Below are 22,038 nucleotides of genomic sequence, written 5' to 3'. Positions count from 1 at the left end.
CAGCATGCTTCAATTTTTGCAAAATGTCCACATACTGCTGTGCATTAATTGAAGTGCACCATCAAGTCCAAATGTTCAGGAATGCAGATGGATGACGCCGCTCTGTTGCAGAATAATGCCTGCCTGCAAGCTGCAAAGGTTGTTCTGACCACACTGCGGAAGTTTCGCTGGGAAGCTATTACACACTCTCCATGCAGTCCCAATATCTCAAGTGATTTCCAAATTTTTGGCACCATAAAGAAAGAAATTCACAGCTGTCAATTTGCTTCTGACAGGGACATGCACACCTGTGTACAACCATGGTTCTGTAGGCAATCACAAACATTTTTGCATGAAGGCATTGACCATCTTGTCCCATAATGGGATAAATCTATTAACAGTTATGATGATTACTTTTAATAAATGTGTTAACAGTTATGGTGATTATTTTTGAAATAACAAACTGTTTACTCATCTTTTCCCATCTGACTCACTCTCATTTGAATGCCCTTATAGATAGAGGATAAATGAGGGATAGCATATGAAATAACATGAACAGAACTGAAGGTGGCTCTGATGAACACAATAGGAGGAAATGTACCAGTATTTGAGGACCTAAATATGGAAATGAACTTGGCTGCATAGAGTTGAGATCAGTATGGAAGGAAATGAGAACTTCAGAAAATTGAAAGAAGGGAGTAACTGCACTTCTTCCAGAAGGGAAGCCAAAAGGACATAAGAACTATAGCCTAGGATTACTCTTATGTGCCAGTCAGCTAAATGTTTTGAGATCCTTGAGAGATGAATCTGTTGAAAGCTGCTGAAAAGCTGCTAAAAGAACAGTATGGCTTCAGGCAGTACTGCAAATATGGGACACATTTACTGATGATCCTCATGAATTAAGAGAAAGAATACAATACTGTATACAGAAGAAAAATTTGGAGGTACTAAAAAGGAAAGTGAGAGTTGGAGGAGGGATAACAGGTATGCTGAAGCAGAGAAATTGTCTTGAAGAAGGAAGTGTTCCATCTCCATTACTTTTCTTAATGATGATAGATTCCATGATGACAAAACTGGCAAGAGAGATAACACACAGGGTGAGAGCAACACTGTTTGCTGGTGATTTGATGGTGTTGGGGAACAATGATGAGGAAGGACAGATGAACATACAAGTTTGGTAACAAGCTGTGAAAGTGTATGGCCTAAAAGGTAATGCAAAGAAATGCAAGAAGCTGAACACAAAAGATAGATCTATAGTAAACATGATACTGGGTAGCCTAAAAGATAATGCAAAGAAAGGTGAGAAGTTGGACACAAAAGATAGATAGTAAACATGAAACTGGGTGGAACGCAGCAAAAAATGATGGAAAGTTTTAATTATCTGTGGAGTAAAATATAAGAAAATGTTATAAAGGGCAAATAGACATGAACATATTATACAAGCTGATAACTTTATGAAGAGTGCGAGAAGAATGATATGGAACAAAGGAATCCTCAAAAAGGTATGAAAGTGATATACTAAACATAATATATACCAAATCTATTGTGTGAAGTGAAGTTTTTGGGAAGTTGAATAGGCGAGAGCAAAATGGAAAAGAGGAGAAATAAAAAGTGTTATGAACATAAACGCCTGGAAAACAATATTCAGGAAAAAGTATGCAAATGATATAGGCTTATGAAGAGAACGTTTGAGAAGAAGATGCCCAAAAAGACGTCTGAGATAAGGATGGAAGGCTAGGGCACAACATGAAAGTGAAGTGACAAGTGACTAAAAGAAGTGGAGGAAAACATTCAGGAGAGAGAAGACTGGGCCAAAGTAGTGATAGAGAGTAGTGGGAAGACTTGAGAAGATGGAAAGCCTTGTGTTCTAAGTAGTCTCTATCAGTGGTAGGAAACTGTACAATATGATGATTATGGTGGTGATGATCTTCTACATCTACACATATACCCTACAAGCCACTATAGAGTGTGTGGCAGAGAGTATCCTCACCAATACTAGTCATTTCCTTTCCTCTTTATCATCATCAAGTTTAATATCCAAAAATTCAAAGAGAGGAAAAGAAATTTACCTTTGAATGACTGTACAAGGCTCTGTACACACAATGTAACTAGAGTTGGAGGTATATCTTCATCCCAAGTGATATTTTCAGCTTTGATTGGTCTTGCATCCTCGCCAACAAGATTCAAAGTTGTCCTGGAGGGTTTATACACCTCATATGCATTCTTTGGGACAGTATGTGGTATTCTCATTTTGACTTAACTGGAATCAGTATATGCTATAAACAGAATACATGTATCACATTATACATATTTTTTTTCGTAAGTTGTTAACAAATTACAGATTAAATGATGAGAAACATGAATGAATGAAGTAAAGAAACTAATATACACATAAAATTGTAATTATGCTGTCTAAATCTAAATATATACTCTGCAAACTAAAACTATCATGTTGTAAAAGGCAGAGGGTGCTTATCATTATACCACACATTAGTGTCCCAGTGAGAGTGATCTGTAGGAAATTGTACTATAATTCCTTGTTTCTTCAATTACTACTGTTTCTTGAAACTTAGTAAGTGGCCTTCATGGAGCATCTCAGTGACATCTACCATGGATCAAACACACTAGTCACCATTACTGCTGCCCTTTTTTGTACATGTTTAATATCCCTCATTAGTCATATCAGACTTGGGTCTCACAAACATGGCAACATTCTAGGAGCAGTCGTACAAGTGTTTTGAACGCAACCTGCTTTCTAGGTGCATTGCATTTTTTCACTATCCTACCAACAAACTGAAGTCCATCATCGGCTTTACCTACGAGTGATCCTATGGGATCATTCCATTTCATTGTTGTTGTGGTCTTCAGTCCTGAGACTGGTTTGATGCAGCTCTCCATGCTACTCTATCCTGTGCAAGCTTCTTCATCTCCCAGTACCTACTGCAACCTACATCCTTCTGAATCTGCTTAGTGTACTCATCTCTCGGTCTCCCTCTACGATTTTTACCCTCCACACTGCCCTCCAATGCTAAATTTGTGATCCCTTGATGCCTCAAAACATGTCCTACCAACCGATCCCTTCTTCTAGTCAAGTTGTGCCACAAACTTCTCTTCTCCCCAATCCTATTCAATACCTCCTCATTAGTTACGTGATCTATCCACCTTATCTTCAGTATTCTTCTGTAGCACCACATTTCGAAAGCTTCTATTCTCTTCTTGTCCAAACTAGTTATCGTCCATGTTTCACTTCCATACATGGCTACACTCCAAACAAATATTTTCAGAAATGACTTCCTGACACTTAAATCTATATTCGATGTTAACAAATTTCTCTTCTTCAGAAACGCTTTCCTTGCCATTGCCAGTCTACATTTTCTATCCTCTCTACTTCGACCATCATCAGTTATTTTACTTCCTAAATAGCAAAACTCCTTTACTACTTTAAGTGTCTCATTTCCTAATCTAATTCCCTCAGCATCACCCGATTTAATTTGACTACATTCCATTATCCTCGTTTTGCTTTTGTTGATGTTCATCTTATATCCTCCTTTCAAGACACTGTCCATTCCGTTCAACTGCTCTTCCAAGTCCTTTGCCGTCTCTGACAGAATTACAATGTCATCGGCGAACCTCAAAGTTTTTACTTCGTCTCCATGAATTTTAATACCTACTCCAAATTTTTCTTTTGTTTCCTTTACTGCTTGCTCAATATACAGATTGAATAACATCGGGGAGAGGCTACAACCCTGTCTCACTCCTTTGCCAACCACCGCTTCCCTTTCATGCCCCTCGACTCTTATGACTGCCATCTGGTTTCTGTACAAATTGTAAATAGCCTTTCGCTCCCTGTATTTTACCCCTGCCACCTTTAGAATTTGAAAAAGAGTATTCCAGTCAACATTGTCAAAAGCTTTCTCTAAGTCTACAAATGCTAGAAACGTAGGTTTGCCTTTTCTTAATCTTTCTTCTAAGATAAGTCGTAAGGTCAGTATTGCCTCACGTGTTCCAACATTTCGACGGAATCCAAACTGATCCTCCCCGAGGTCCGCATCTACCAGTTTTTCCATTCGTCTGTAAAGAATTCGCGTTAGTATTTTGCAGCTGTGACTTATTAAACTGATAGTTCGGTTCCATTTCATATCCATGTAAATTGTTACAGCCATCTATATGAACGAGATGACTGTTTCCACCTGCGAATCATTGATATTTCAGTCATGGGATGCTACTTTACATTCTGAACATTTCATGCAACTTGCCTATCTTTGATCACTTTGAAATTTTTCAAGGTCTGACTGAGCACTTGCACAGCTATTTTCAGACTATACCTACCTTTAGATAACTAATCATCTCCTCTGAGGTTACTATTAATAGTGTATGCCAGGACGTTAAATAGCATATAAGTAAGGGTCATAACACACTTCCCTGGGGCATGCTTTAAGTTAATTCCACATCTGTCAATGGCACTCTATTCAAGATAACATACTGCAACCTTCTTATGGCAATATCCACAATTAGGTGACAAATTTCATTTGATATCTTATATGATTGTACTGCAAGAGTTCCGTTTCACATGACTGATGCTCAATGACATGGAGATATTTCATTATGTTTGAGTGCAGAATATGTTCTAAGATTCTGCATCAGATGGATGTCAAAGATACTAGGCAGTAGTTATGTGGATCGCTTTCGCTGCCCTTCCTGTAGATGGATGTCACATCTGCTTTTTTCGTACTACTTGGTAAAACCTTTTGTTCAAGGGATCTATGATATATTTCGATTAAAAAGAGAGGATAGTTCAGATACAACTCTGTATGCAGTCTGACTAGGAATTCACTGGGCCCTGGAGCTTTGTTCAATTTTAGAACTTTTAGCTATTTCTCAGCACCACTTAAAGTAATGTCTATGTCATTCATCTTTGCTGTTGTGTGAGGAATTGTGGTCGTATTCCTGGATATTTTTTTGTGAAGACAGATTTCTGCTTTTGATCTGCTACCCTCAATTTCAGTTACTGTCATCTGCAGATGTCCGGCCATAACTTTGGTGCCACTAACAGACTTTTTATAGGACCAGGATTTTGTAAGAAGTATTATGATAAGACTGTCATCGCAAGCATTGAAGGCTTCATGCATTGCCCTTTTGTCAGTTAAAAGCATTTCCTTTAGCATCAATCTATCTACAACCCTAGAACTTGTTTGAACCTAATGTGCATTAGTCATTGTTCCTTCAACAGTTTCTTTACAGAGCCTTTATGCTATGAATGATACCTCCCATAATGAACTAATCTGCTAAGTGAATATCTATGCTGTACTTGGTTAATTATTCATGTAAATAAAATAGAAGGAAACTTCCACATGGGAAAAATTTATTAAAAACAAAGATTCCAAGACTTACCAAGCAGGAAAGCGCCGGTAGACAGGCACAATAAATAAAACACACACAGAATTTCAAGCTTTCGCAATCGACGGTTGCTTCTTCAGGAAAGAGGGAAGGAGAGGGAAAGATGAAAGGATGTGGGTTTTAAATGTCTGCTTGTGTCTGTGTATGTACGGATGGATATATGTGTGTGGTGCGCGAGTGTACACCTGTCCTTTTTTCCTCCTAAGGTAAGTCTTTCCGCTCCCGGGATTGGAATGACTCCTCCCTTAAAACCCACATTCTTTCGTCTTTCCCTCTCCTTCCCTCTTTCCTGAAGAAGCAACCGTCGGTTGCGAAAGCTAGAAATTCTGTGTGTGTGTGTTTTATTTATTGTGCATGTCTACTGGCGCTTTCCTGCTTGGTAAGTCTTGGAATCTTTGTTTTTCATATGGTTAATTATTCATGTACATATGTGCCTCCAAAATGCTAAATGCTTTGAGTTCCTGTTTGAGATATGAGACTACTGCCTTTTTACCTAGGTTACTGAACAGGTGCACCTTTGTATTTGTTTTGGTAGCCCTTCACAATTTGGTAATGTGGAAAGAAAATTCTGGGACTCATAATTAACCGGGGTGGCTGTTGGTGCCACTCATGTATAAAGAGGACTGTCATATGGACGACAAAGAGCTAGGCCTCATAATTAACCAGGATGGTTGTTGGTTTCACTCATGTATGAAGAGGACTGACATATGGATGACACCAAGTGTATCACATTTCCCATAAATTTCAATGACTTTGTAGCTAGTAGGCTATTTCAAAAAGCCCCTTACAGAGGGCAGTATAAACTATTTTAAGATTTATTTTAACGAAGAATGAGAAAATCATTTTTCTAATTGTTATCATCAAATTTTAATAGTTTCAACTGCAATTCTAACTAAGCTGTATGTAATCAAACCACTAAGAAAATAATACTGGTACCAAAAACCAAATACTAAGTTATTTTCTTCAGTCATTCATGTCTTGACACCATAGACTGGGATCCAGCCCAACCTATCATTTACAGCATTAACAGACTGTGGACAGCACTCATGGTCTAAATTACAACTGAAACTAATACTATTTATGGATTGTCATATCCAGAAATGATGATGTTCAAAAATATTTACATGTACATCATGCTATACATCTGTATATGTTTTTTCCCCTCGTGTGTTCTGGGCTGTATTATGGATACAAATTTTACAGATCAGCAAGACCAAGATATAATTAGGTACTTTTTAACATGTACATTTCGGCATGCACCCATCAACAAATTTTATTGGTTTCGACTATTAAATGTATTTTCAATTACAGAATTCATAGTAAACTTATCACACACACATAAATGTCAAAAGGACTGAACTAAGCTGTATAAGGAATTTCCAAAGCTATTACAGATTGAATTCACAAAAGAAAACCATTTACAACACTTCCTTACACATATTACAAAATCTTTCAGGCTCCTCTTAAACCAAATTTTATTGGTAACTAAATTTTTATGTTTTCCAGTAAGTTACTGGGAATGTGTTCCTAACAGTAAACACCCTTCTGTGTCACAGTAAGTGATAAGGAATATTTATGTAGATCTTTTTATTCTTAGTATCGATTCCATAAACTGAGCTGGCTGTTTGAAATATAGATACAACATTATCGACAAATTTTATCTAGGAACAAATATATGTAGTGGAAGTAGTTAGTATACTATGACAGCGTACAAAGCAGCACAATAATAGTAATAAATAACAGATAATGTGCAACAAGTTGGAGTGAAATGTATAGTAATTACCACAATAGAAACAATTCCTTTTTCTTACAATCAAGGAAATTTAAGACAATTCCTTTGGTTTTGGTAAGATATTATCCTTCTGATAATTATCTTCAGATTTCAACTTTTTATATAATACTGCAAGTAATACTTGTATATTTGTTCTTCCTTGTCAAAATGAATACAAACGTCACCTGTAACAAGAAAAAACTAACTAGTTTATTTAAAACAGACCTTTTTATTAACAGTATGTTAAATATTGCAGAGATACTTTTCTATAAAAGCAAGACTAGATAATGAGTACCTAGTAACAATGCTCAAACAAGAACAACTGGAGCAAGTCTGGTAGACACGCAAACTCAAAACCACTATTGAATACCCATCTTCTGGAATGCTAAGAGTTTTGAAATCTGAAGGTACTATTATGTTTTCAAATAGTTTTGTCAGTTCTGGCATACTTACTCTTCTTTCCCAAAATATTGAATACACTCATGTCTCAAATATTGTCCATATTCATTAACTTAGGTCAGAATAGACTTTCAAAAGAAATTCAACTAAGATCAGAAACGCATAACAAATGCATGAATTGTGTTATTATAGATGGCAAAACATCAGAATGGTTTAGATCAGATAGATGGGTTCGACAAGAAAGTGTGCTCTCACTAACACTCTTCAGTATAACCATGGACAATACACAAGGAAAGTTTGCCAAGGGTCAACAGTAGACATAATCCGCAAGTCATCATATAGCGCATGGCAATGGGTACCTCGTAACATTAGTCATTTCCTTTCTTGTTCCACCTCCAAATAGAGAGAGATTAAAAAACTGACTATCTATTAGCCTCCGCATGAGGCCTAACTTCTCTTATCTTTGTAGACTTTATGAAAAATGTATGCTGACAGCAGTAGATTCTTACTGCAATCAGATTCAAACCCGCTTCTCTAAATGTTCTCAATAGTGTTTCATGAAAGGACACCATCTTCCCTCCAGAAAATCTCATTTCAGTTCACAAAGCATCTCCATAATACAAATGATCCTTCCGACAACAAATCTACCATCTTGCCTCTGAAAGGTTCGATGTTTTCCTTTAATATGACCTGATGGGAATCCAAAACACTTGAGCAGTACTCGAGAATGGGTCACACTTGTGTTCTATATGAACTCCCATTTACACATGGGCTACACTTGCCTAAGATTCCAAGAAACTGAAATCAACATTCACCTTACCTATTACCATCCTTATGTGCTTCTTCCTTTTCAAATCACTTTACTACATTACATCTAGATATTTAATCTATGTGACTGTCTCAAGTAGCACAGTAACAATGGTGTGTTTGAACATAACAAGACTGTTTGTCCTACTCATCTGTATTAACTTATATCTTTTCTTCACGCCAACTAGAAATCCTGTCTGTGTCATCTTACATCCTCCTACAGTCACTCAATGATGACAACTTCTCACACACCACAGCATTGTCACAAACAGCTGCAGATTTAAAAAAATGCACAAAACACACAAAATATTGAACTTAATTAATGAAAGGAGAAGATATAAAGCAAGTAAAGCGAGCAAAAAGGAATACAGCCATCTACAAAATGAGACTGACAAAGAACAAAATAGTCATGCTGCAGGAGCCATCAATGGGTGTACAAATTGTGTGCAGTGATAAATTATGTTTTATATTATAAGTTAACTGGTGTAAACAGCTTATTACCAAAATAATATTGCAGAACAGGGCACGACGGACCAAGCGAGTGAGGCAGTGCATTTCTGAACACACTGGTTTCTTATTTGGGAGGATTTGACTTTGGTCTATGCAGCCATCGTGGTTCAGTTTTCTTGCAGTTTTTGTAAATCTTTTCAGGAAAATGCTTGTCCTACACTCATGAAAACATACTTATATATTCTATGTGTATTTATATTTTGAGCTCTCTATTTGCACTACATTATTACGAGTCCTGTATCATTGAGAGGTGAATCCCTGGATAAATAAATAGCAGAGCACAATGGCTAGAGAAATACAAAGCTGTAGTAGCATGAGTGACTATGTGGAAAATAGGGCACATATAGCAAAACTGAACAAACCTTTGAAAAAAAGGGAGAAGCAACCATATGAACACCAAGAATTTAGATGGAAAGCATGTACTAAATAAAAGGAAGACTGAAAGGTGGGAAAAATATGTAAAAGGGCTATATAAAGGAAAGAGATGTTATCATATTACTATGGGAAAGGAAGCACAGAGGTGGGAGATGTGGTCTGTGAAAAAAAATTGTTTGTCTCATGTCTCTTGCCTACCAGATGACATACTTTTGTCATGGTTGAAGCTCCCAGAAATCTTAATTCTGGATGGATGTCCTCTGCCTCTGGCGGCCACTTATAAATTGATCTTAATATACAAATTTAGTACTGTTCAAGGAAATGTGATTTTATAGCATATTTTAGCTTCCCATGTAATAAGCTGTAATTATGATAAATAAATAAGTAAATAAATAAATAACTATCTATTTTACACAGTATTCTTATAGCTCACTTGTGCTGAATGAAAAGTGTATTTATTTTAGGTGTACTGCTGCAGAAGATAATTCCGTAAGATCACGGACTGAAAATACGCAAAATAAGCCAACATTTTTGTTTTTATGTCAACACAATACAAGATGTTTCTAAGGGCATAACACACTAAACTGAACTTCTTGATTAGTTTATCTATATGTTGTAATGCACCTAGATGCCAACAAATTTTACACAATGTGCTTCATTCACTGTTTGACCATTAATGTCTACATCTGTTATTAAAAGGTAATTATTGCTCATTTAACCCTAGCAACACCAATGCATTTTCTGTGTTGGGTACTACCAGCGAAGTATTACATTATGGCTACCACAGAAAAGCTTTCATAAAACGAAATTTTGTTAATTGTCATTGACTTTTATTCACAACATACTTTTTACAGATATATTTAAGTGTAAGAAAGATTCTGAAACTGAAAATGACATTTGTTGTGAAAAGTCACATCCATTAGTGAGACTTAAACCTTTGGATTATGTTTTACTGAAAAATTTAAAATGGTTGCCGAATCTGATAGAAGAAATTATTAAAAACAATACATATTTTGACAAAATAATAAAATATAAAGCACCTGATTAGATTACAATATTTTCAAAAGGTGAGTATAAAGCAACCCCCTTCCTCTCCCGCATGGTATTGTGAACGTTAAAACTGCACAATATGAGTCTTTGAGAATAAAATTTAAACTTTTAGTTATGAACTATTTTTAATCTTGTTTAGCTATCACCAGAGCAATGTCTGCTGGGGTTGAATCTGGACGCTTGATTAGCACGCTTGTGTCATCAGCAAACATCACTATTTTTGAACCTGCCTGACCTTTAAGGTTATTGAAAAATCATTTAGATATATTTGAAATTAGAGTGGGCCCAGTACTAGGTCCTGTGACCCTCTAAATGTTATGTTCCCCCACTGAAAGATTATTTTCATGTCTGAGATATAGCCTTAGAATTTTGTGACTGATCCACACAATCAAAGGCTTTGGCAAGGTAACAGAATACTAATGGAATAATTTTTCTTGTTTAGCTTTGCTAGCACTTCATTCATGAGGTCTTGTATTGCTTTCTTTGTGGAGTTCTTTTACGAAGGCCGAACTGAGACGCAGATAAAAAGTTCTGCTTGATTAAATGAGTCAGTATACTATCATAGGCCACTTTGTCAAACATTTCTGAAAAAACCTTGAAGGAGTAATATAGGTCTGCAAGGTGGGAGAAAACAAAAGAATTTTGTTGTAGTCATTCAATGAATTAGAAGTTTAGTAAATGTCATTGTCTAAGTTAATGAATCATCTGCTTCTTTCTTAAGTGTTTTTGCATATACCAGTTGCTCACAAATCATCTTCCAGTCTTTTTTTTTCTCTCACAGTACATAACCATGCAATACTCCTATTGCAGTCTTCTTTTGATTCACACCATCCTTCTTCACCTGTTCTCTCCATTTTTTTCTCATCTTCCTTCTTTTAATGTGGCCAAAACATTTCAGCATATTTTTCTCCATAGTTTCTTGTTTGCGATTGATCTGAAGAGTGTTTCATTTCTTATAATGTCCCTTCTTGTCATACTCAGCACATCTCTGTTGCTTGTGTTCTATCCAGATCCTTCTTTGACCAGGTCCAACTTTCCAAAATAGGTAGATAATATGACCTGAATATCATCATTTCTGCTTTGGCAGATATCACACCTCTTTTTTTTTTTCATTTTCCCTACTGATTTTCGTTAACTCACTTTTTTGCTGAGATATGTAGGGTGCCCCTAAATGCGGCAGGTGTGCGCTGCACACCAGAGGCTGCTGCTCAGTTAGCTGACTGTGTTTGGGATGAACACAAGGTTTTTTTTTTAATTAGGTGACTCTCCATCTAATCCAGATAATGATAGCTGTAGGAAACACAAAAGTATCAGTGTAAGATCAAAAGAAATGCCTCCCATAGGTAAAAGTATCAAAATCCTAACGGTTAACCACCAAAGCACTTGGAACAAAGTGCCAGAGTTTGCAGCACTTCTGAAAATCAGTGAAGCCCACATAATACTAGGTACAGAAAACTGGTTGAAACTTTTAATTGATAATAGTCAGATTTGGGGGAAAAATTGACATGTATATTGAAAGGATAGGCTAATGGGAAAGAGATGGTGTATTTGTCACAGCAGACAAGAAACTCCATCAAGATAGAAATTGAAACTGCCTGTGAGATTATTAGAGCAAGACTCAATACCAAGGGCGGGCATAAAATGGTAACTGGATCCTTCTACTGTCCACCAGTGGTTTTGAGAAACAGCTCAAATCGCTAAAACTGAACAAAGCTACAGGGCCTGGTGGAATCCTTTTCAGATTCTATATTAAATTTGCAGCGGAGTTAGCCCCTCTTGTAACTATAAACTACAGAAGGTCACTTGAACAAAAAGACTATGTCCAGTATTTGGAAAAAAAGCACGGAAACACCTGCTTACAAGAAGAGTAGTACAAGTGATCTACAAAACTAATGTCCAATATCTTTGACAGTGATTAGTTGTAGAATGTTACAACATATTCTTAGCTGAAACATAATGAGATATCTTGAACAAAATGACCTCCTTCATGCCAAACAGCATGCTTTCCGAAAACATCAATCATATGAAACCCAACTAGCACTTTTCTCACATGCAAACTGAAAGCTTTGGATTAAAGGTAGATGCAGTATTTCTTGATTTCCGAAAACCATTTGACTCAGTACCACACTTATACTTATTGTCTGAAGTTCGATCATATGGGACTGAGGACTTTTTAGTAAGGACACAGTATGTTATTCTCATTGGAGAGCCATTGTCAGATGTAGAAGTAACTTCAGATGTGGCCCAGAGAACTGTGCTGGGACTGTTGCTGTTTGTGTTTCTTATCAATCATCTTGCAGGCAGTAGCAATAGTAGCTTCAAACTTTTTGGAGACAATGCAGTTATCTGTAATGTTCCATATGAAAGAACCTGCATAAAAATCCAGTCAGAGCATGATAAGATTTCAAAGTGGTACAAAGACTGGCAACTTGCTTTAGATGTTCAGAAATGTAAAATTGTCCACTTCACAAAATGAAATAATGTAGAATCCTGTGACTACAATATCAATGAGTCACAGTTGGAATCAGCCAACTCATACATATATCTGGGTGCAGCACTTTGTACGGATATGAAATGGAATGATCACACAGACTCAGTTGTGGGCAAAGCAGCTAGTAGATCTCGGTTCCTCGATAGACAACTGGGAAAGTGCAGTCAGTCTACATACCATTTATTTGACCCATTCTACACTCCTGGAAATGGAAAAAAGAACACATTGACACCGGTGTGTCAGACCCACCATACTTGCTCCGGACACTGCGAGAGGGCTGTACAAGCAATGATCACACGCACGGCACAGCGGACACACCAGGAACCGCGGTGTTGGCCATCGAATGGCGCTAGCTGCGCAGCATTTGTGCACCGCCGCCGTCAGTGTCAGCCAGTTTGCCGTGGCATACGGAGCTCCAACGCAGTCTTTAACACTGGTAGCATGCCGCGACAGCGTGGACGTGAACCATATGTGCAGTTGACGGACTTTGAGCGAGGGCGTATAGTGGGCATGTGGGATGCCGGGTGGACATACCGCCGAATTGCTCAACACATGGGGCGTGCGATCTCCACAGTACATCGATGTTGTCGCCAGTGGTCGGCGGAAGGTGCACGTGCCCGTCGACCTGGGACCGGACCGCAGCGACGCACGGATGCACGCCAAGACCGTAGGATCCTACGCAGTGCCGTAGGGGACCGCACCGCCACTTCCCAGCAAATTAGGGACACTCTTGCTCCTGGGGTATCGGCGAGGACCATTCGCAACCGTCTCCATGTAGCTGGGCTACGGTCCCGCACACCGTTAGGCCGTCTTCCGCTCACGCCCCAACATCGTGCAGCCCGCCTCCAGTGGTATCGCGACAGGCGTGAATGGAGGGACGAATGGAGACGTGTCATCTTCAGCGATGAGAGTCGCTTCTGCCTTGGTGCCAATGATGGTCGTATGCGTGTTTGGCGCCGTGCAGGTGAGCGCCACAATCAGGACTGCATACGACCGAGGCACACAGGGCCAACACCCGGCATCATGGTGTGGGGAGCGATCTCCTACACTGGCCGTACACCTCTGGTGATCGTCGAGGGGACACTGAATAGTGCACGGTACATCCAAACCGTCATCGAACCCATCGTTCTACCATTCCTAGACCGGCAAGGGAACTTGCTGTTCCAACAGGACAATGCACGTCCGCATGTATCCCGTGCCACCTAACGTGCTCTAGAAGGTGTAAGTCAACTACCCTGGCCAGCAAGATCTCCGGATCTGTCCCCCATTGAGCATGTTTGGGACTGGATGAAGCGTCACCTCACGTGGTCTGCACGCCCAGCACGAACGCTGGTCCAACTGAGGCACCAGGTGGAAATGGCATGGCAAGCCGTTCCACAGGACTACATCCAGCATCTCTACGATCGTCTCCATGGGAGAATAGCAGCCTGCATTGCTGCGAAAGGTGGATATACACTGTACTAGTGCCGACAGTGTGCATGCTCTGTTTCCTGTGTCTATGTGCCTGTGGTTCTGTCAGTGTGATCATGTGATGTATCTGCCCCCAGGAATGTGTCAATAAAGTTTCCCCTTCCTGGGACAATGAATTCACGGTGTTCTTATTTCAATTTCCAGGAGTGTAGAATGTTGCTCATGTGTTTGGGACTCGTACCAAATAGGACAAACAAGGGACATTGAACATATATAGAGAAGGGTATCATGAATGGTCAAAGGTTTGCTTGACCCGTGGGAAACTGTTACAGTGATCCAGAATGAGATTTTCACTCTGCAGCAGAGTGTGCGCTGATATGAAACTTCCTGGCAGATTAAAACTGTGTACCCAACCAAGACTCAAACTCGGGACCTTTGCCTTACAGTGATGCTGGAGAACGTGAACTGGCAGACTCTTGAAGATAGACAAACTATAACAAGAAAGTCTGCTAACAAAGTTTCAGGAACCAGCTATAGATGGTGATTCTAGGAATATCCTACAGCCCCCTTCGTATTGCTCACATAGGGATCATGAGGACAAAATTAGAATAATTGCAGCATGCACAGAGGCATTCAAACAATTATTCTTCCTGCACCCCATGCACGAATGCAATGGATAGAAGCCCTAACAACTGGTACAATGGGCCATACCCTCTTCCATGCACTTCATGGTTGTTTGCAGAGTACGGATGTAGATGCAGAACTGTGTTATAAACAGTCACAGTGAAAGGCACAAAACTTATTTTTGTAAAAACTTTGCCTCACTGTTCAGGGTTCAGAATGGAGTTATGTACCCTCATTGTAAGATACTAACACTAAATAGGGGAAAATGTTACACTGTTACTAAGCTAACATAAATTTTACTACTCCATATTTTATTCAAAAGAAGCCATAGTTTATAGTCTACACACTAGTTAATTAGAATTACATTGATTAGCAGAACATTATGATCATCAAAAGAAGCCATAGTTTATAGTCTACACACTAGTTAATTAGAATTACATTGATTAGCAGAACATTATGATCACCTACCTACTAACTAGTATGTCCACCTTTTGCACAGATAACAGCTGTAATGTGTCATGGCATAGAAGTAATGAAGCCTTGGTAGGTCACTGGAGGAAGTTAGCACCATACCTACACACAAAAGTAAGTCAATTCCCATAAATTATGCGGAGGGGGAACAACACATCAATTGGAACTCCATACTGTGTTCCTTGAACCACTCCATCACACTCCTGGCCTTGTGAGATGGCACATTAACTTGAAAAATGCCACTGCTGTCGGGAAACATGATTATCATGAAGGGTGTATGCAGTCTGCAACCACTGAATGATACTCTTCGGCTGTCATGGTGTCTTGCTGGACCCACAGATGCCCATGTGAATGTTTCCTGGAGCATACAGGACCTGCCACCAACTTTTCTCCGCATAATAAAGAAGGTATAGGGATTCATCAGACCACGCAATGGTCCGCCACTCCACCAATATCTAGTGCCTACGCTCATGTGCCTATTTAAGTCATAGTTACTGATGACATGGTGTTAACACTGGCACATGCATGGGTCGTCAACTGTGGAGGCTCATTGTTAGGAATGTTTGGTGCACTGTGTGTTCAGACACACTTGTACTCTGTCCAGCAGTTAACCGCCTGTCCCATTTTACCAGTCTGTCCAGCCTATGACATCTGATATCTGTAATGAGGGGTGGCTACCAAACCCCAAGAAGTCTTGACATAGTTTCACCTTGGTTTTGCCATGTGTTGAAGACACTCACTACACCACTCCTCGAACACCTGAAAAGTCATACATCTTCCAAAATGCTCATGCTGAGCCTCCAGGCCATCACAATCTGTCCTTGGTGAAACTGATAGATCACCCACCTTTCCCACTCTACACACGGACTGCACACTCACTGATACTACTTGTACCAAGTGTGTGACTGACTAGCAGTCTTTCCTCGCCAGATGATGCTGCTATCATCTGGACAGCTTTGTAATGATAGTAGGTCGATGGTTATAATGTTCTGGCTGATTAGTGTATAGTCTCCAATGACACATCACATACAAAATGTGCTGTTTTAAATGTCCTGTTTTATCCTTCACACTGATAATATCCAATTGGCAGAAATTGCAAATTAGTATCAGGTGCAGTTGTAAATTTCATCAGGGTTTAGTAATCTATGGTTAATAAGCATGGCACCATTCTGTACCAACTTATTTATTGACCACTTGGAGGAATCCTTCCTATCTAGTTAACACCTAAAACATCTTGTATGGTTCAGATTCACTGACATTTTCATGATCTAGACTCATGGTAAGGACAATCTTTGCTGTTTCCTCCAAAATGTCAATACCTACTTCCAAATCCAATTCACCTCTTTCTTCTCAACAAGCCTCCTTCCTAGATGTCAATCTCCATCCCTCAGATGTCTGTTCATATTCAGTGCAACCAAATAGCTCTACTTGACAGCTATCATGCTGTCCATGACAAAAAGTCTCTTCTTACAGCCTCACCTTTTGTGGATGCCACATCTGAAGCGGAAAGCAGTGGTTGTCAAAATATACCAATAACCTCACCAGAGCCTTTATTGACAGACAGTATTGTATCCAGCTCACCCATATACAGATTTTCCATACCATCTCCTCCTCTGACAATAGTTAACAGCTGTTAACAAGCTGATGACCAGTCTTTGACTGATCATCATCCTTTACCATTCTCTCCTCGAAAAACTCAGTCACAGGCTTCACTAGTCCTCTGACTATCTCTTGTCATGCCCCAAGATGTGGGATACCTTACACAAAATCCTAACTACATCACCCAAAATACTGTTCTGGTGACCACCCAACCTACATAATATCCTTGTTCATCCCAACCCCAATACAGCTCCTAACCCTGCACCTCTTGAGTCATTCCCTTGTGGATGGCCAACATACAAGACTTGTACCATTCACCCATCCATCAGCTTCTACTGTAGTCTAGTCACAGGCATCTCCTGTCCAATAAAAGGCAGGGCCACATGTGAAAGCACTGTGTTATGAAGCTATGCCAAAATTACTGTGCAGCATTTTTATTTTTTATGTGTGGGTATGACATAACAACTGCCTATTCCCGTAAACAGCCACTGCCAGATTGTAGCAAAACCACCAACTCTATCACCAAGTTTCCAAACATGCTGTGCACCACACCACAAATTACTTACAGTAGCTTCACTATGTCTGCCATTTGGATACTACTTTCCGGCACGAATTTCTCTGGACAATGCTTGTGGGAACTGTCTCTCCAGCATATCCTGCATTCTCACAACTCCCTTGACTTAAATCCCTGCTAACCTGTTTCCCACAACCTCATCTAACCATTTACCTTTCCTGTCACTGTCCACACCAATCCAATCCTGTCCAAATCAAATCATGTACTGCCTTCTCCTACAACTCTACCCTCCACCCTCCTGTTCCCCAAGCAAGCAATCACTCCCTCTCCTCTTCCCCTCTCTGCCACCTCCATCTTCCTACCCTTTTCTCCCTCTGTCTCCCTATGTCTTATGTGTGCTACCTCCTCAGAATTTTTCATCATCTTCTGCAGCAAGTCATATGTCTCTCCTATTCCTGCCCATCCTCCTTGCCTCATCTGTCCTTCCTCTAATCCACCAGCACAGGCAACTCCTCTCCATAATTGGTAACCAGTGTAGCCTAAGGTGTATGTGTTTGGGTGTCTGTGTCTATTTTCTGCTAGCAGGAGAGTCAGAGATTGAAAGCCAGTAAATACTGATTTCTACTGCAGGTGCTATGCACCATATAAAAGTTTGCTATAGGTGAGTGGTTGCATTTCCCTTATTTGATGTATATTTAATAAGTCATGATTGTGAAATATTGATAGGCATCATTTAGTGAAGAATGGAAAAAAAACGGTTAAAAGCTGACCTCGGGAATGATCAGTACGGGTTCTGGAAAATGTAGGAACACACAATGCAATGCTGACACTATGACTTACCCTAGAAGACAGGTTGAAGAAAGGTAAACCTATGTTTGTAGCACTTGTAAATTTTGAGAAAAACGTTGAAAATGTGCCCAGGACTACACTCTGAAATTTTTAACACAGCGAGTGAAAAGTTGTGTATAACTAGTACAGAACCAGAATGCAGTTATGAGTCCAAGGGGATGAAAGGGGAGCTGTAGTTGAGAATGGATTAAGACAGGATTGTAGCCTACACATGACGGCATTCTGAGCCAGCTGTACAGAAAACAAATAAGAAATTTGGAAAGGGAATTAAACTTCAAGGAGAAAAAATCTAAGCTATGGGGTTTGCTGAAGACATCGTAGTTTTGTCAAAGATGGTCCAGGACTTGGAAAAGTATATGAATGGGAAGGATAGTGTCTTGAAATGAGATTATAATATGGAAATCAATATATGTAAAACAAGTACAATGGTAACCAGGTGATGCTGAGGGAATTAGACCAGGAAATGAGACCACAAATGTGGTACATGAGTTTTGCTAGTTGAATAATAAAATACTGATGATGGGTGAAACAGAGATGATACAAAATGCAGACTGGCAATATCAGTAAAAGCATTTATGAAAAACAGGAGTCTGTTAACAATCAACATAAATTTATGTGTTAAGAAGGCTTTCCTGAAGCCATTTGTCTGGAGTGTAACATTGTATGGAAGCGAAAGTGGATAATAAGCAGTTCATAAAAGGAGAGAGCAGAACCTTTTGAAATGTGGTGTATAGAAGGACACTGAAAATTAGATGGGTAAATGGAATAACAAATGAGAAGGTAATGAATTGAACTGTGGGAAAAAAATAAATTTATGTCACAATGTGACTAAAAGAAGGGATTGGTTGATATATTCAGTAAAGTACTTGAAACTGTATTGATGACACAACTCAGTGATTATTCCTCAAAAAATAACATGCTAACAAAGACACACCATCGGTTCCAAGAGGGTCACAGTATTGCCACAGCAATTACAGAGTTTCTTCATGGAGTCTATGGTGTCCTTGATCAAGGTGTACAAACAGCAGGCATGTTTCTAGAACTCACCAAAGCCTTTGACTTGGTAAACTAAGAGTTACTCTTAAATAAACTTGATACCTACAAATGGTGACTACATGCATAGTTAACTGTAAGCAGTGTAGAAAGCTGGTACAAAATCAATGAGCCAGTTATAAATTTTGCAGTCAGTCACACAAAGTGTACCCCCAGGGCTTCCTCTTACTTGTGTACATACATGATATAAAGCCACCTCTCAACTCCCACTTGGTAACCTATATAGTTGATATATCATTGTTATTTGTTAGTGAACAAAATGATGAGTTAACACTTGTTGCAATGGAGGGATCAGACTAAATAACTATGGTACTTATTTCCAGGTTTCAAGGTTAATACCAGCAAATGAAAATTTTTGCCATTTTAACTTGCAAATTCTCACCAAACTCTGTTAGTAATATACCTGGAATTAAAAGAGTAGTGTCCAATACTGTAAATTTCTCGATATTTACCTAGGTGAAAATCTATGAGTAAACCATAAAAATTCTATATGTAGACTAATAAAACCGGTAGTTCAGTACATTTAATAAACCAGGTATCAAAAATAGCATCCAATCAGACATTAAAAACAATTTATTATCAGACAATTTTTAGACATTAATTATGGAAGAGATATGGGGCTGTGTTGCAAACATACATATTAAGAGGAGATTAATGTTGCAGAAAAGAGCTGTCAGGATTATCCATGGAATAGGGTACACAGATTCTTGTAGGGAAATGTTTGTAGATCATAAATGCCTCACTGCTTCTCTACAAATTGATTACATTTTTGTGACACTTAAAAACAAATCAACCAAATACTCCAATACGCATGACTGTAATACAAGAAAGAAAGATTACTACTACAGATAACGAACAAGGTTAATAACTACAGGCCATAAGCCATGCATTAAAGACCAGATACAGTATAGCAAACTGCCAACCTCTATACGGCGGCACAAAGGAAACTTATTCAAAGTGAAACTAAAGTCATTCCTGAATAATAATTGCTTATATTCTCTGAGTGAATATCAATAGAAAACCAAATTGAACTCCTTGAGTATTTTTATATGTAAAATCTGATCATTTGCGATAATTGTGATGTAATAACCAATTGTGTTGTCTTTAGTAACTACACTGATATTTGTATCATGTATATGTTACCACTTATGCATACATAAGATATAGCTCCTCTCTGTTTGTACAAAATTTGTAAATTCTGTTGTCTTCCTAAGTTCACATATAAACGTATCCTCTAGTCCAATACGTAATCACCTGTGTCAGCAAGGGATCATCAATTTGGTCATGCTAGAAAATGTGTGGGATAAAAATTGTAGGAGAGGAAGGCTTGAATACAGTAAGCAGATTCAGATGGATATAGGTTGTTATTGTGCAAAGAGGTAGAAGCTTAACCAGGATAGGCTACTGGTAGTATCGACAGCTGCACCAAACCAATCTTTGGTATGAAGACCATAACAAGATTTAAGAATACTTGCATTGTAAATTTACTTTATACACCGGCACAGAAAGAATTTTCAAGTGTTTTATTTTACATGGATGTGTGAATTTATTATTACACCCCAGATTTCGAAATTCTTTTACGCACTATCATGTACCACGCCCCTTTGTTTAGACTTTTTTTCTCGAGGAAACGTTGCATAGTGCACTCACTTGCATTTTTTATTGTTTATATACTATAAATGTACATAACATACATCACGATACTCATCGGAGACTTTTCCGTTACCTAATATAAGTTTCTTGAATTTACCTTGCGATTTTAGTTTTTATGATGACACGTGTTTTTGAATACCGGTACTGCGCGAACGTAGACAGTATGCTACTCTTGTTATACAGGCCAATCTATTACCACAACCTTTATTTGACATGAACATTCGACGTTTTTCCCAATTTACTACCGTAGCATCACCTTCTGGCCTAACATAGAATTCGTGCTACGCCACTTAAAACCAGCATAACCATGAGTTCTGATGGCATTATCGCACTCTGGCTCTATTCCCATCCTGTCGCGTGGAAGAGCACATTCCTACCTAATAGGTTTAATACACCCACACAGTATCTACATTTAATAGTGCAACTATCGGTACTTTTGTTAGAAAAAACTTGTAAAAACTAAACAATGGGCGAGTGACGGTTTTACGTCAGAGTAAAAGTGGGCGAAGGTGCACAAGGAATAATGCCGGTCAGTTTGCGAAATTGACAATATGTACTCGTATGTGCGATAAATTGAAAAATGGAAATGATAATGATCATTTAGAGACGTTAAATTCAACTTACGTGTGTCAATATTTAGCAAATAATCACGAGAAATATATATGTTTATGTTCATGGATTATAACAAACAGTAATGACGTCGTTGGCGATGGAACAGGAAGGACAGGAACACCTCACCCCAGATGCTATGTGCCTGTAAACAGTTGGTAGCTATGACGACCGTATGCCTCACACAGTCAACCCCTAGTAACAGTTGGTAGCTGTGACGACCATACATCTCACTACAGATGGGTCGAACTCTTTCATTCCCATGAACAACTTCATTTCACTCTTCGCCGTGAAGCGTTCAAATGAAATAGTTCATTCATGAAGTACGTAAACCCGGCGAAGTTGCCCAGTTCGCCGCGACTACGCTCGCTTCGCCTCGCTCGTACAATAAAGCTTCGTAATACTTCATAATATTACCAACAGATGGCCGAACTATGCAGTAACATGCACGCAACGTTTTACGATCTTACAGCGTCT

At 38.9% G+C, this 22,038-nt stretch overlaps 1 protein-coding gene across 5 annotated transcripts in view; it reads right to left on the bottom strand.

Annotated features, from left to right (window-relative positions):
* Window positions 1–21,729, bottom strand: part of LOC126284241 (dynein regulatory complex subunit 5) — a 118,163-nt gene extending 96,434 nt beyond the window's left edge. Inside the window, exons 1-3 of one of the 5 annotated variants that reach the window (XM_049983026.1) lie at window positions 21,577–21,729; window positions 7,160–7,332; window positions 2,049–2,255 (exon numbers count right to left, since the gene is read on the bottom strand). In XM_049983026.1, coding sequence (XP_049838983.1) covers window positions 2,049–2,229 — 181 coding nt within the window. In that variant the 5' untranslated portion in view covers window positions 2,230–2,255; window positions 7,160–7,332; window positions 21,577–21,729. Of the gene's footprint in view, window positions 1–2,048; window positions 2,256–7,159; window positions 7,333–20,553; window positions 20,658–21,049; window positions 21,431–21,576 lie in introns of those variants that run through there. The other 4 variants (XM_049983028.1, XM_049983027.1, XM_049983029.1 and 1 more) reach the window with 4 other exon arrangements.
* Between the last annotated feature and the right edge of the window lie 309 nt (window positions 21,730–22,038).

Source organism: Schistocerca gregaria, chromosome 8 (genome assembly GCF_023897955.1).
Source record: "Schistocerca gregaria isolate iqSchGreg1 chromosome 8, iqSchGreg1.2, whole genome shotgun sequence".
NCBI classification, from domain to species: domain Eukaryota; kingdom Metazoa; phylum Arthropoda; class Insecta; order Orthoptera; family Acrididae; genus Schistocerca; species Schistocerca gregaria.
The sequence above is the reverse complement of the archived record's forward strand: the minus strand, read 5'-3'. Positions and strand labels throughout refer to the sequence as shown.